This window comes from Ascaphus truei, chromosome 11, assembly GCF_040206685.1.
Source record: "Ascaphus truei isolate aAscTru1 chromosome 11, aAscTru1.hap1, whole genome shotgun sequence".
NCBI lineage: Eukaryota > Metazoa > Chordata > Amphibia > Anura > Ascaphidae > Ascaphus > Ascaphus truei.
This window is the reverse complement of record NC_134493.1, coordinates 32,775,363-32,789,856: the sequence shown is the minus strand read 5'-3', so window position 1 is coordinate 32,789,856 and position 14,494 is coordinate 32,775,363. Positions and strand designations below refer to the sequence as shown.

Genomic DNA, 14,494 nt, shown 5'->3' with positions numbered 1-14,494 from the left:
TTTTTTTGTTTCTATAGCAACCATTTACAAAGTCCCATCCCCTTCCTCTTCTGAAACAGGCTCTGGCACACCCCTTTTTGAGCCCTGCCCTCTCTCTAGCAGTCCAGCAATTGTATCTAGTGACTGCCTGGTCATATGATCTTCTCCACACAACTTTGCATCTTTGGTCCTCTTCTGCCTCACTGACGGCCATTTAGTGAACCCCCGAGCCAAATCTTCGCTGATCACAGAAGAACGCATTGATCGGCAACTTAGCTAATTACTTATCATTGTGTGGATTGTATTAATGCGCATATTAGAAGGGATTATTTTTTTTAAATGGCAGCTTGGACTGCTGTTTTACATCCTTGCAATATATCGCCGTGTATTGTGAATGGACAAATATTTGGTTGATGTTAACATTTCAAATGACAAAGTCAGGTAACAATCTCTATAATTCCCATGTGAGTTCCAGATATAATGCTTACAGAGATTGATATGCTTGGGATAAATGGAAGGAATATCCTGTGCCTAATTGTGCACTTATCTCAGTTATTTGGATTTTCTTATCTTATTTACTCACAGTTGTTTTGATGTTTTCGAAAACCTGCGAAACCTTTTTCCATTGTAGTACTTTGCCAGCATTGAATACTATACGGTTGATTGTACAATTGCATGACATGCTTTTAGCATACTGAAGAGTCATATTTGTGAACACATTGTGTCATATAACTGTCAGCAATACATCTGCAATATGTTTTTCTAAGTATAATATTGCTATTATAAAACCATATAAAAAAAATCCTTTAATGAATGTGGCTTTGTTTGACAATATGTTGCTTATGACTGCTAGACATCTTAAAGCTGCAGACCAAGCAATATTCTACGTGTTTATTTTTAAATAAATCTGTTCTGTACTATGAGAAAATATTTGTAGCATTTTTTTAAACCACTCTGAAAATACATTTTAACGTATTATAATGTAACAAGCATTTTTTGTTTCTATAATAACCATTTACAAAGTCACCTCCCCTTCCTCTTCTGAACAGGCTCTGACACACCCCTTTTGGAGCCCTACCCTCTCTCTAGCAGTGCACCAATTGTATCTAGTGACTGCCTGGTCACATCATCTTCCCCACAGAACTTTGCATCTTTGGTCCTCTTCTGCTGCACTGACAGCCATTTAGTGAACCCCGAGCCAAATCTTCGCCGATCGATCACAGGAGAATGGATCGATCGGAAACTTAGCTAATTACTAGTTGTCAAAATGATATTTTTTTTGTGCAGTGATTTCTATGAAACCTTTCCAAGGATCCTCCAATGTAGACCTCTTTTAAAATAACCTGCTCTGTGGTTTTTTGTTACATTTACTCTTAAAATGAACCATTTATAAAGATGCACACATCAGTTTGAGTCAGTACACTCATTTTTGTGAACCGTTTAAAATATGGTAACTAATAAACTATAAGAAATAAATCTTGGTGCCACTAACATCTCCGTTTTCAAAACTGCCATATATACAGGGTCAAGCAAACACTCCCTAATCCCCTATCCAGTAATACAAACACTCCCCAAACATACATGTGAGGGCGCTCCAGCAACCATATGCACACAGCATCCTTCCTTAGGCCGTGATTAGGTCGCACGCGCCACCGGAACCAATACATGGATGCCAATGGAGGCGCACACAGTGCGCGCGACAGAGGAGACAAATAATTTTGTTTTTTTTAGCGCTACGGCCACGTAACGCGAGAGATTCAGCCAATGACGGCGAATCGCTCGTGTGATGTCACGGCCACGGCTCCCGCCTACAGTGCAGGTTTTGCGCACGCCCACAGTGCGAGTGATGTCGCGCGCACCGCCCTGCAGCAGGCACTATAATCGCGGCATTAGACAGACACAAACACCACCAAAAATTACAGATGCACCAACATAATGTATATAGACCCTCCAAATCTGGCACATAATAGTTACCACAGTAGTTCCTCTATTGGCGCTGGACGGAGGTACTTCCAAGCAATTCCTATGGAAGTCTCCTAACCTATGCAACTACACAAAAGCCTTCTGTTTAGTAGGTACAACTGGTCTATACCTGTGCCTGTTTAGCGGGTACAGTTAAAGGGGTCCCGGAATGCACACTTAATGGTTCACTCGCACAAACATTGGCTTCAGAATTCCTCCCCTGTCCATGCCTACCCCATTCCAAGCATCAACACCAGAGATAAGCCCAGGAATCGATCACAAATGCTCAAACGTACAATTAGAAGCCACAACACATCTTCTCCATTGAAGCTGAAGCCACTTAATAAGCTCACAGTTTTTCATTGACCATTAGGTGTGCTAACCTATTTCTATGTATAGCCGCAGGAGTACAACTTGCAGCTCACTGCCTATCAGGGTACTAGTGTCAGTCTATGGGTCACTAATTGGGAATCATCATCGTTATTCCATCCAAGGAGTGAAAGGATGGGGGGGGGGGGGGGTGACATTACCTCAGAGCCCTGGTAAATATTCATCTTTGTTTATGTCACATTTGCATGTTTTCACAATTTCAAATCCCATTGGACCTTTCTGCAGGGAGACCTGACAGCTCCATAAACAATGCACTCCAATTAATTTAAAGCCTCACTGCCCTGAGGGTAGAGCGTGATAAAAGAAGGGTGTTGTAATCTTGTGTCACCCTTTTTTGACTTGACAAATATTGTTACTAGTGACGTCACAGGTCCTGCCTAGGTGTGGTACAAAGCATCATGATGATATAAGTGGTCCTTCCATTTTAGTAACGTATCATATTCATGTATCACACTCCGCAAATTGACTTTGGTGGTCTCAGATGATCTCAAATGTTGTGGAAGGAGCAATGGTTTCCAAGAAGGTCTTCGATGGTTTTGATTTGTCACGCGTGTGCAACTTGTTGTTGTTGAGAACCAGACTATTGGTTCGCGTGGCTTTGACGTGACTTTTTTGGCAATCTGAATTTTTCACATGACATTGCATTTAATTTGTAAATGGAACCAGCGCATCGTTTATGAGTTTTGGGGATCGGGAAGAGAACATGAAACTCTAGATCCGGGGCGGCCAACTCCAGTCCTCTAGAGCTACCAACAGGTCAGGCTTTCAGAATATCCCTGCTTCAGCACGGGTGGCTCAATCACAGACACAGTCAAAGATTGCACCACCTGTGCTGAAGCAGGGATGTTCTGAAAGACTGACCTGTTGGTAGCTCTTGAGGACTGGAGTTGGCCGCCCCTGGTCTAGACTGAGAAACGTTACACTCAGTGTGACATTGGGCAAGCCGCTGTATTGTATGTGCATACACTTATTACATTGAATTCTCTTATGGACACAGACTACACTGCCAGTATTCTGCCATGTACCCTGCAAGAGATAAATATAAAGAGATAATTACAAGGAAATGTTGATTATGTTATGCTAATATAGGCAGTACTTAAACAATGGCTTATTCGTGTCATTTAAACATGGCTATCACTAGTTGCAGGAATGGGTTTGCCTACAGGACTGTCATCTTTAGTATTTTCATACAAAGAAACTCTATTCCAACAACATGTTTAAACTGCACTGTAAGAGACGTGGGCAGAGGTACGCAATGGAGACCGGTTTTAATAGGCAATAAAGCCTTATTTTAATTTCACGTTTCTTTAAACAATACAGCAAACAAAAATATACATAAAACAATAAACCCCTATCCCCGTGTCAGGGCTAACTTACTTCCCCAGTCCCTCTCTGCAAGGCTGGGGGGGGGGGGGGGAAGCCCCGGGAAGCCCCTTACCCACTTATCACCCCAAAGTCTCAGCGGTACCTTAACGCAGGTGGCCCTTCAGGTCTGTGGTGTCCAGGTAGGTGTCTGGTTGAGGGTCCAGACAGAGGTCTAGTCCCCTTGTGAGAGGGACACAGCTCTCCTTTTCCTTCTGTCAGCTCCATTGTGAGCTAAGGAATCTCCTTCCTGTTTCTTAGAGCAGGCTTTTTCTAACAGTCCTAATCAGCCAGGTGGCGTCTGGTTGATTGCCCGTGTGCAATTAACTAGCACACTGCTGGGTCTAGAGGCAGTTTCCCTCAAACAGTGATAGATCCCTGTTACAAGTATCTATTCTACTTTATAATTGGACTGTATAAATGTTCCCCATGACTTGTCTCACCTTTCTTTCACTGTAAGGGAACGAGGGATCTAACAGCCTAGCATGAAATAATGTTCCCTGTTTCATAAATTGATAAGCCATTGAGGCCTCTGTTCCACATGCTGTGACGATGACCTCTTGTGCTGCAGAAGATTTAAACGGAGCTGAACTTTTCCCAGGCAGTGGGAAGCCTCTTTGCAGCATATTGGTACCAAAAAAAAAAAACCTGCAGATGTAATTTCTTTTTGCTAAGAGCGAACGGCATGTGAGAATGAACCTAACCAAAATGCACTGATTAATAGATCAATTGTAGCTCTCGGTGGCTATTGCCTACAATACAGTGTCATGATTGAAATCAGCAACCCACAGCCATAAGCTTCAAAAGCATCAGCCAACAGATGGAAATCCAGCATGATAAACCTCTGAAGGCAGCTTTGGGCCGAGTCATAGAAAATAAGAGAAATATTAGAGCTGGCTGTCATGTGTGAATGATAAGAATGCTGACACGGTCCAGCGGAGTGGTTGGCTGACAGCTCTGCTCTGTGCTGCTCACCTGGCCACCACGTCGGCTTTTAGCTCATTGTCTTCAAAGTGTTTTTGGCACACGGCAATCTCCATAGGGACCGGTGACATTTACACGCAGAGAACAAGGCTCAGGTTGCATTTATTTGGAGTCGTTTGGCAATTACAAGCATAGTATGTGATCTGAAAGCCTCCACTCCCATGTTATATTGACTTTCTGAGGAAATTAAACATATTACGAATGATTTGTAAATGGGGACAGAGCTGGAAATGGTTTGTGAGGACGGTATTTGGTGCGTGACACTTTCAAAAGGTCAATCATTTTAATTAGGGAACCCAGTAGAAATAAGGTGAAAAATTAATTTTAAAAATGGCATTTTATTTCTATTCTTCTATTGCAGTTATATTAATCCCTAATTAGAGGGGTTACAATTTGATTTTCCTATGTCATTTTAAATCAGAGGTTCTCAGCATTTTTTTATTTTTATTGGATTATTTGAAATATTGGGGCACCCCTGCTCATCAGACCTTACTCACTTCTTACACACTCACACACTCATCAGTCACCCTCACATGTCATACATTCCTACATTTGCCAAGAGTCCAGTATTGAACCGGACTGTCCTGTATTTAAACACTCTGTCCGGTAAATAATTAGATGTAATACTGGACACATATGTGTATACCGGTATTACCTCTCTGGACTTAGTGACCTGACCAGCTTGGGGGAGGGGGGGGGGATTTTCCCTGAGCAGGGAGAGAGCAGGGCTGCTGCTAGGGGGCTGGGCAGCTTCCTCTATCTTGATTGGCTGCATTACCCAGCAGCAGCCAATCAGGAGGAGGCGTCAGGAGCCTGGGGCCGAGTGTGAGTGTGTCAGCGCGTGTCACCATTGTGTCCAGTATTTTTTAAAGAAGCCACCTGGCAACCCTATACTTACCCTTTTATTCAACACACACTTCACAATTATCCCCCACTCACACAGCACGCTCACCCCCTTTCTCAATCATACACTGCACATTCACACCCCAATCTTCTCTGACATCACACCACTTCCCCTGGCCTCCATACATATACAGACCTCCCGAGCCTCCCCACACAAAGCATCACACTCCCCTCCCCACAAATAAGCCCTCTCTCCTCCCCTTTTCTCTCACCTACCTTCCCTCACACCTAAAACATACCCGGCCAACGCCTCCCGCGGTGCCTGGAGCCGCCTTCCTCTCCTCTGCGCCGGGCTGCGAGGAAGATCACAGTCTCGCGCCCGCTGAGCACCCGTGGCAGAGTGTTTCTCCCTGAGGCCACGGCACCCTTGGAGGAAGGTCGCTGCACACCAGAGCACCCCAGCCCCCTCGCCCCCCGTTGAGAAACACTGTTATAAATAGTACGTGATTCCTTCACAGCTGATCCAGGAAGCATATTATCAAAGATCAATCAAGTAACGTGTCACGGTGCAAATACAGTTATCTGGATGTTACATTAGGAGTCAGTGGGCACCTGTTTCTTTGCATCAATGTATCAAAGTACTTTGCAAAGTAGTGTTTAGTCCTCGTTGCCTTGGCATGCAATATGGGCTACATGGAGCTGCTGGAGAGTTAGGGCCCCAGAGGCGCCATTTGCATACATTTTAACTCCTTTCCTGCCGTAGTGGCAACACAAGGATTGGAAAACACATGGCCCCTGTGCTGTTTCCTGACCCCTGTGCTGTTTCCTGACCCCTGTGCTGTATCCTGACCCCTGTGCTGTTTCCTGACCCCTGTGCTGTTTCCTGACCCCTGTGCTGTTTCCTGACCCCTGTGCTGTATCCTGACCCCTGTGCTGTTTCCTGACCCCTGTGCTGTTTCCTGACCCCTGTGCTGTTTCCTGACCCCTGTGCTGTTTCCTGACCCCTGTGCTGTATCCTGAACCCTGTGCAGTGTTTCCTGACCCCTGTGCAGTGTTTCCTGACCCCAGTGCAGTGTTTCCTGACCCCTGTGCAGTGTTTCCTGACCCCTGTGCAGTGTTTCCTGACCCATGTGCAGTGTTTCCTGACCCCTGTGCAGTGTTTCCTGACCCCTGTGCAGTGTTTCCTGACTCCTGTGCAGTGTTTCCTGACCCCTGTGCAGTGTTTCCTGACCCCTGTGCAGTGTTTCCTGACCCCTGTGCAGTGTTTCCTGACCCCTGTGCAGTGTTTCCTGACCCCTGTGCAGTGTTTCCTGACCCCTGTGCAGTGTCCTGGAACGGCACAGCTATTTGTAGTGTTCAAGTGACAGACCGAGCCCAGAGAGGACCTTCCTATTCCGTTCCTGGCATTAGGGGATAGATCCAGGCCATGAGATGGACGTGAGAGATGTATGGTTAGCCCACGTGTCGTATTGTCAGTCTGGGGCAGCAGGTATTCCTGCATTCAGGAGGCTAATGGGAGGTATCAACTTTGAGCCTCCTGCACTTATTGGGGTCATGTTTTGGGCATCACATCTGAGCTGGAAAATAAGCCTCTTTCACTAAGAAACATGTCAGACAAACAAGCGTTTCTTTGTTGAGCAGACAATCTGAAGGACGGAGTAGTTTATTAGCAGATTCACCAGCATAGCCTCAAACGTGTTGTTGGGCTCGCTGCTTGGGGGATGGACCTCATGGATGACATATGGAGACGTGCACATATTAATGGAGAAGAAACACTAAATAAAGAAACTTGCACTAATGCATCTCCCATCCTGGCATTGATCTTATAAATACCACAATGCACATCACAAACCTCCATTAGTGCGAGCGAATCCAGCAAAGCAATTCCTTCCTACCCACGCTGGCTGCGTCAGCAAAACAGATTCACTTTTTGTTCCATTGCCTTTAGAATAAACAATGAGTATAGTTTAACTTTCTCTCATTCTCCTGGCATGAAAACCTGATAAATTAAATTACTATCATAATCAAGGCGGATTACCATTATATTGAAAATGCAAAGTCTTTTGTAGTCTTTTCGTAATGAGGTTATTTACAGGGAACAAGGATTTTTTTTTTATCTGTTCAATAAAATCGTGGCTGTTTATCCAAATCAGTGTTATCTAAAAGTGCATCCTGTTTGATAGAAATGTCTCTATTGTGGTGGATATTTCACTGCCCGAGGGCCGGTGTGTTGCATGCCCCTGCGGCTATGAAAGGGTTAATGCCCAATTTGTGTAATTGATGTGGTGGGTTTTTGGTTGGTTTTGCCAGTAGGGAATATATGATGGATCTCAGAACGCTTGGCATTCTCACAATAAGCTGCAGGCGTCTGTGTTTAGCATCAGCAGTGCCAGTAACTGAAGTTATTTCACAGTCATTTTCCAAACAATTACACAGGTGATAAATTAGGGGAAAAACTGGCAGGAATAAGGCAAACCGTTCTGGCCCAGGCTGGAGAACAGGTTTGGTCCGAGGGAAAATGTCAGTGACCTTTCATCATTACTTTATGTCTAGTACCTGTCATTCATACAGGTCCGAAACAATGTAACAATGTTCAGAAATGATAAGCAGGGAACAGGAAAACCACAAAATTCAATGCCTGATCAAAAATGACACACGGGGATGCAGACGGCATGAGTCCTACACGAGCTAAGGACACTACACTGCACAGGATCGGGCAAACAGTTTTGTTAGCAATGGTATGATGAGTAGGCAAGAAGATGAATTCATTATGGGTTTGCGGAAACAAATATTTTCAAGCAGGGGTGCACAATGTAAAAAAAGGTTGGGAATCACGGTTGTAGTCCAGGGCCGAGTCGCAGTGTTCCCATAGTTCTAAAGTGGATAACAAAAGATGGCCAGCATTAAGCCGGAGGTGGCCCGCATTAAGGCAGAGGTGGCCTGCATTAAGGCAGAGGTGGCCCGCATTAAGGCAGAGGTGGCCTGCATTAAGGCAGAGGTGGCCCGCATTAAGGCGGAGGTGGCCCGCATTAAGGCGGAGGTGGCCCGCATTAAGGCAGAGGTGGCCTGCATTAAGCCGGAGGTGGCCCGCATTAAGGCGGAGGTGGCCCGCATTAAGGCGGAGGTGGCCCGCATTAAGGCAGAGGTGGCCCGCATTAAGGCGGAGGTGGCCTGCATTAAGGCGAAGGTGGCCCGCATTAAGGCAAAGGTGGCCTGCATTAAGGCGGGGGTGGCCTGCATTAAGGCAGAGGTGGCCCGCATTAAGGCGGGGGTGGCCCGCATTAAGGCGGGGGTGGCCCGCATTAAGGCGGAGGTGGCCCGCATTAAGGCGGAGGTGGCCCGCATTAAGGCAGAGGTGGCCTGCATTAAGCCGGAGGTGGCCTGCATTAAGGCGAAGGTGGCCCGCATTAAGGCAGAGGTGGCCTGCATTAAGGCGGGGGTGGCCTGCATTAAGGCAGAGGTGGCCTGCATTAAGGCGGGTGGCCCGCATTAAGGCAGGGGTGGCCCGCATTAAGGCAGAGGTGGCCTGCATTAAGGCGGAGGTGGCCCGCATTAAGGCGGAAGTGGCCCGCATTAAGGCGGAGGTGGCCCGTATTAAGGCGGAGGTGGCCCGCATTAAGGCAGAGGTGGCCTGCATTAAGGCGGGGGTGGCCTGCATTAAGGCAGAGGTGGCCTGCATTAAGACGGGGTGGCCCGCATTAAGGCGGGGGTGGCTCGCATTAAGGCGGAGGTGGCCCGCATTAAGGCGGAGGTGGCCAGCATTAAGGCAGAGGTGGCCCGCATTAAGGCGGGTTGGCCCGTATTAAGGCGGAGGTGGCCCGCATTAAGGCGGAGGTGGCCCGCATTAAGGCGGAGGTGGCCCGCATTAAGGCGGGGGTGGCCCGCATTAAGGCGGGGGTGGCCCGCATTAAGGCAGAGGTGGCCTGCATTAAGCCGGAGGTGGCCCGCATTAAGGCGGAGGTGGCCCGCATTAAGGCAGAGGTGGCCCGCATTAAGGCGGAGGTGGCCCGCATTAAGGCGGAGGTGGCCCGCATTAAGGCAGAGGTGGCCCGCATTAAGGCGGGGGTGGCCTGCATTAAGGCGGGGGTGGCCTGCATTAAGGCGGGTGGCCCGCATTAAGGCGGGGGTGGTCCGCATTAAGGCAGAGGTGGCCTGCATTAAGGCGGAGGTGGCCCGCATTAAGGCGGAAGTGGCCCGCATTAAGGCGGAAGTGGCCCGCATTAAGGCGGAGGTGGCCCGCGTTAAGGCGAAGGTGGCCCGCATTAAGGCAGAGGTGGCCTGCATTAAGGCGGGGTGGCCTGCATTAAGGCAGAGGTGGCCTGCATTAAGGCGGGTGGCCCGCATTAAGGCGGGGGTGGCCCGCATTAAGGCAGAGGTGGCCCGCATTAAGGCAGAGGTGGCCTGCATTAAGGCGGAGGTGGCCCGCATTAAGGCGGAAGTGGCCCGCATTAAGGCGGAGGTGGCCCGCATTAAGGCGGAGGTGGCCCGCATTAAGGCAGAGGTGGCCTGCATTAAGGCGGGGGTGGCCTGCATTAAGGCGGGGGTGGCCAGCATTAAGGCGGAGGTGGCCTGCATTAAGGCGGAGGTGGCCCGCATTAAGGCGGAAGTGGCCCGCATTAAGGCGGAGGTGGCCCGCATTAAGGCGGAGGTGGCCCGCATTAAGGCAGAGGTGGCCTGCATTAAGGCGGGGGTGGCCTGCATTAAGGCGGGGGTGGCCAGCATTAAGGCGGGGTGGCCCGCATTAAGGCGGGGGTGGCTCGCATTAAGGCGGAGGTAGCCCGCATTAAGGCGGAGGTGGCCAGCATTAAGGCGGAGGTGGCCCGCATTAAGGCGGAGGTGGCCCGCATTAAGGCGAAGGTGGCCCGCATTAAGGCGGAGGTGGCCCGCATTAAGGCGGGGGTGGCCCGCATTAAGGCGGGGGTGGCCCGCATTAAGGCGGGGGTGGCCCGCATTAAGGCGGGGGTGGCCCGCATTAAGGCGGGGGTGGCCCGCATTAAGGCGGAGGTGGCCCGCATTAAGGCGGAGGTGGCCCGCATTAAGGCGGGGGTGGCCCGCATTAAGGCGGAGGTGGCCCGCATTAAGGCGGGGGTAGCCCGCATTAAGGCGGAGGTGGCCCGCATTAAGGCGGAGGTGGCCCGCATTAAGGCAGAGGTGGCCCGCATTAAGGCGGGGGTGGCCCGCATTAAGGCGGGGGTGGCCTGCATTAAGGCGGGTGGCCCGCATTAAGGCGGGGGTGGTCCGCATTAAGGCAGAGGTGGCCTGCATTAAGGCGGAGGTGGCCCGCATTAAGGCGGAAGTGGCCCGCATTAAGGCGGAGGTGGCCCGCGTTAAGGCAGAGGTGGCCCGCATTAAGGCGGAGGTGGCCCGCATTAAGGCGGAAGTGGCCCGCATTAAGGCGGAGGTGGCCCGCGTTAAGGCAGAGGTGGCCCGCATTAAGGCGGAGGTGGCCCGCATTAAGGCAGAGGTGGCCCGCATTAAGGCGGAAGAGAAGTTATTTTCTTGAACAGTCACCCAAGTTCAACCTTTAAATTGTTGAGAATAATTACACAGCGTTTTCAGAAGTCAACAGATCTCCTGTTCCTGGCTTACCACCAAAGACATTAACTTAATTAGCTTTTTTGTTTGTTTTTTATCCAACAGAATAACAACCATGTCAACTCTACTGGAGATAAAAAGTAGTGTGCTGAGGCAGGTGCAGAACCGACAATCGTTTCGCCGGAGAGCAGAGGCAGAATCCGGCGTCTCGCCTCAGGAGACCTGCAACGTGACCAGCGCTGTCAGGTAACGGGTCCGACGTATAGTAAAGATGCTGCTGCTTTTTTAAGAGCCAGTCTTTGTTGGTCTAAATAAAAAAGGCAAAAGGTTTTCCATGGGGGTGTCTGGAAGGGTCGCCACAGGTGATGTGTTCTCTTTCATGTCAGGAAATATTAATGTCAGCTGCAGAATCTGCACTGTTGGTGTCAAGAAAGATTATACCACCAAGAATGAGTGAGTCCCCAGGGGCATTTCAGTAGTGGATGGTTGATGTGAGGGATTTGCAAAGATATGCCAGGGTAATGTATTATGGGGGGAATATTGTCTGTGAGCTGTTCACACAAGCGCTGCTAGAGCAAGTGCCGGCTTTGGGAAGGCTAAGTAAAGATTAATAACCGTACCAGGGCTGGGGAATTCCAATAAGAGGACACAGATGTGATAATGAAATCAAATGCTGCTCCTTTCTCTATTATTATGTTTGCTTTTTATTAATGCTAAAAACCGGTTAATATAACTGTTTTTGCTGCAGGAAAGCAATTTTTCTCAAATTTTTTTTATAAGAGGAGCCGCAATTAATTTCAGCTCCTGCGACCTCCGGCGTCCCGGGTTACTTACCTTCGCAGGTGCTGCGTATGTTGGGGGTAAAGGCCAGTGCACGTTTTATTCATGATGCCGTAGGGGCTGGGTTAACAATATGGAGGCTTCGTCTCCCGCGGCACAGGAGCCAATAGGAAGCCGAGAAAGAGGTGGGGGATTTTTACCTCCACTGAGCACCTACAGGAAGCAGGGGGTCCCCGGAGCTAAAAACGAATGTGGTTCAGCTCTGGAGACCGTAAACTGAACAAGAAGAAGAAACCCAATTTGGGCACGCTTCCAATTTGGAAGGGTGCCCAAACTTGGTTTCTTCTTCTTGCTCAGTTTACGTACTTGCCTTACCCAGAGGAGCACCACCACCTTAATTACTTAGGCCTCGTCCAGGGTGGAAACTGGCGCTCCAGCGCTGCGCCCTGCTCGGCCGTGCTTTTCCTGGCCGGCTAGGTGCGCGCGCGTCTGTGGTCGCGGCCCCGATGTCACGGAGCTGGTTTGCCCTCATTGGGTGAATCACTCACGTGACACGCTTGCGAGCAGCAAAATCAATTTTGCTAGCTCGGCAAGTGGCTGAGCGCCGAGCAGGCACGCCCGCCCGCTCACGGAGGCCACGTGCATTGTCACATCGTGTCCAGCGTGAGCGCGCGCACCCACTCAACGCCACCCTGGACGAGGCCTAACACAGCTGATGCAGCGGTTAATGCTATAGTTTACCTCTCAGCTCGGGAAACCCCCTACTTCTCACCTTGGGGGGGTTAGGTTTTTTTTACATGGAACGCTGCTTTAATGCGAGTTTAGGAGCACCTGATTTTCCCCCTGTCATCGCTTATCACAGCACTCCTATTAGAAACCCGAGACAAAGTCACTCTGCAGGCTGCTGGCGCATTGCAATTAATAGCGAATAGTCCAGGGGTTACCTCTCCTGTCACGTCTCTCTGCCGCCTGGCGCCCAGCTTGTGCAGAATGTATAACGCCATCATTATAAAAGTAGGTCTTTGAAGCAGGGAGTTGGTGCAGCTAAATGTAAACAGTGTGATTAGCGGTGTCCAAATTAGCAAAGTGCAGGCTTGCATGACTAGCAAATTACAGACAGTGGGAAAGGAAGGGGGAAAAAAAAGAAAAAACACAGAGGAAATACATAAAAGCAAAATATCACTGGCCCGGAAAGGAAATCTCGTAGTGAATTTGTTTTTTCATTTCCCGCAGATCTGTGTCTGGATTAGGAAATAGTTCAGAAACTGCAGATCACATTACAAAAGAGGGAAATATATTTACCCTTTCCATATCACCGGTAATTGGCTGTTTCTTGGCGTTGTACCGCAGTGCTGCTGTTCTCACACTTGGTATATGAGACACAGCAGCATAGGGAGGTCATTTGAGGCAAGCACAACAAGGATTATCTTTCTAAGGGGCTCAGCCTGTATCGGCCGAGCTGGACGCTTTTGAGCTAAAGTCTTTATTCACTTCACTGGGGAATTTCGGGCTGAAAACAACCCAATTTAGTTACTTTGGCGTATAGAGACTGAACCCCTAAGGGTATAGGCGCTGCTAGGATTGACGTGAAGCAACCTCAGCGATGTGTTTAAGGTAGGGGTTCTCACCTCCGGTCCGCAAGGGCCAACAACAGGTCAGGTTCAGGATATTCCTGCTTCAGCACAGGTGGCTCAATCAGTGGCTCAGTTGAAGACTGCACTACCTGTGCTGAAGCAGGTGAAGTTGTTGGCTCTTGAGGACTGGAGTTGGTCACTCCTGGTGTAAATAGAAAAGTATCCCATAGCTCCTAGAACTATTACACCACTGGTTAAATTAAAGCAGCAGTACCCCCTAACTTCTAAACCCCCTTTTTTATTACAGCGTTGGGACCTGGGTTTCCGCTTGGCTAAACCGCGTTCTTTTCAGTTCCGCGGGTGGAAATATATATATATATATACAGTGTTCGACAAATCACCCAAAAATCTACTCGCCGACCCAAAAAATATTCTTGTCCCGCCCCATTGCAAATTTAATAAATTTTGCAAATATAAGTGATTGTTAACAATCCCAAGACAAAATGAAAGCATCTGTCAGCAAATACACACAAGTGCAGACGTTCCCTACTTGTGTCCTGAGTTAGGGGGGATTCCGAGGTATCCTGTTAGAAGCTTTCTAGTCTGCTCTGGAACAAAGCAAGTTAGAAATTATTTTAAAACCTCAATACATTATTATGTGTAGACCGCTGACTACTTGTTTGACTGGGTGACTGACTGACTGGGTGACTGACTGACTGGGTGACTGACTGACTGGGTGACTGACTGGGTGACTGACTGACTGGGTGGGTGACTGACTGGGTGGGGGACTTGACTGGGTGACTGACTGACTGGGTGGGTGACTGACTGACTGGGTGACTGACTGACTGGGTGACTGACTGACTGGGTGGGTGACTAACTGACTGGGTGACTAACTGACTGGGTGACTGACTGACTGACTGACTGGGTGACTGACTGACTGGGTGGGTGACTTGACTGGGTGACTGACTGACTGACTGGGCGACTGACTGACTGGGTGACTGACTGGGTGACTGACTGACTGGGTTACTGACTGACTGGGTGACTTGACTGGGTGAGTGGGTGACTGACTGGGTGGGTGGGTGACT

The 14,494-nt window shown here is 49.0% G+C and overlaps 1 protein-coding gene across 2 annotated transcripts in view; it reads left to right on the top strand.

The window, feature by feature from the left end:
* Positions 1 to 14,494, top strand: part of BAIAP3 (BAI1 associated protein 3) — a 248,888-nt gene that overhangs the window by 36,804 nt on the left and 197,590 nt on the right. For both annotated transcript variants that reach the window (XM_075565524.1, XM_075565523.1), the window contains exon 2: positions 11,161 to 11,301. In XM_075565524.1, the coding sequence (XP_075421639.1) occupies positions 11,171 to 11,301 (131 nt within the window). In that variant the 5' untranslated portion in view covers positions 11,161 to 11,170. The remainder of the gene's footprint in view (positions 1 to 11,160; positions 11,302 to 14,494) is intronic.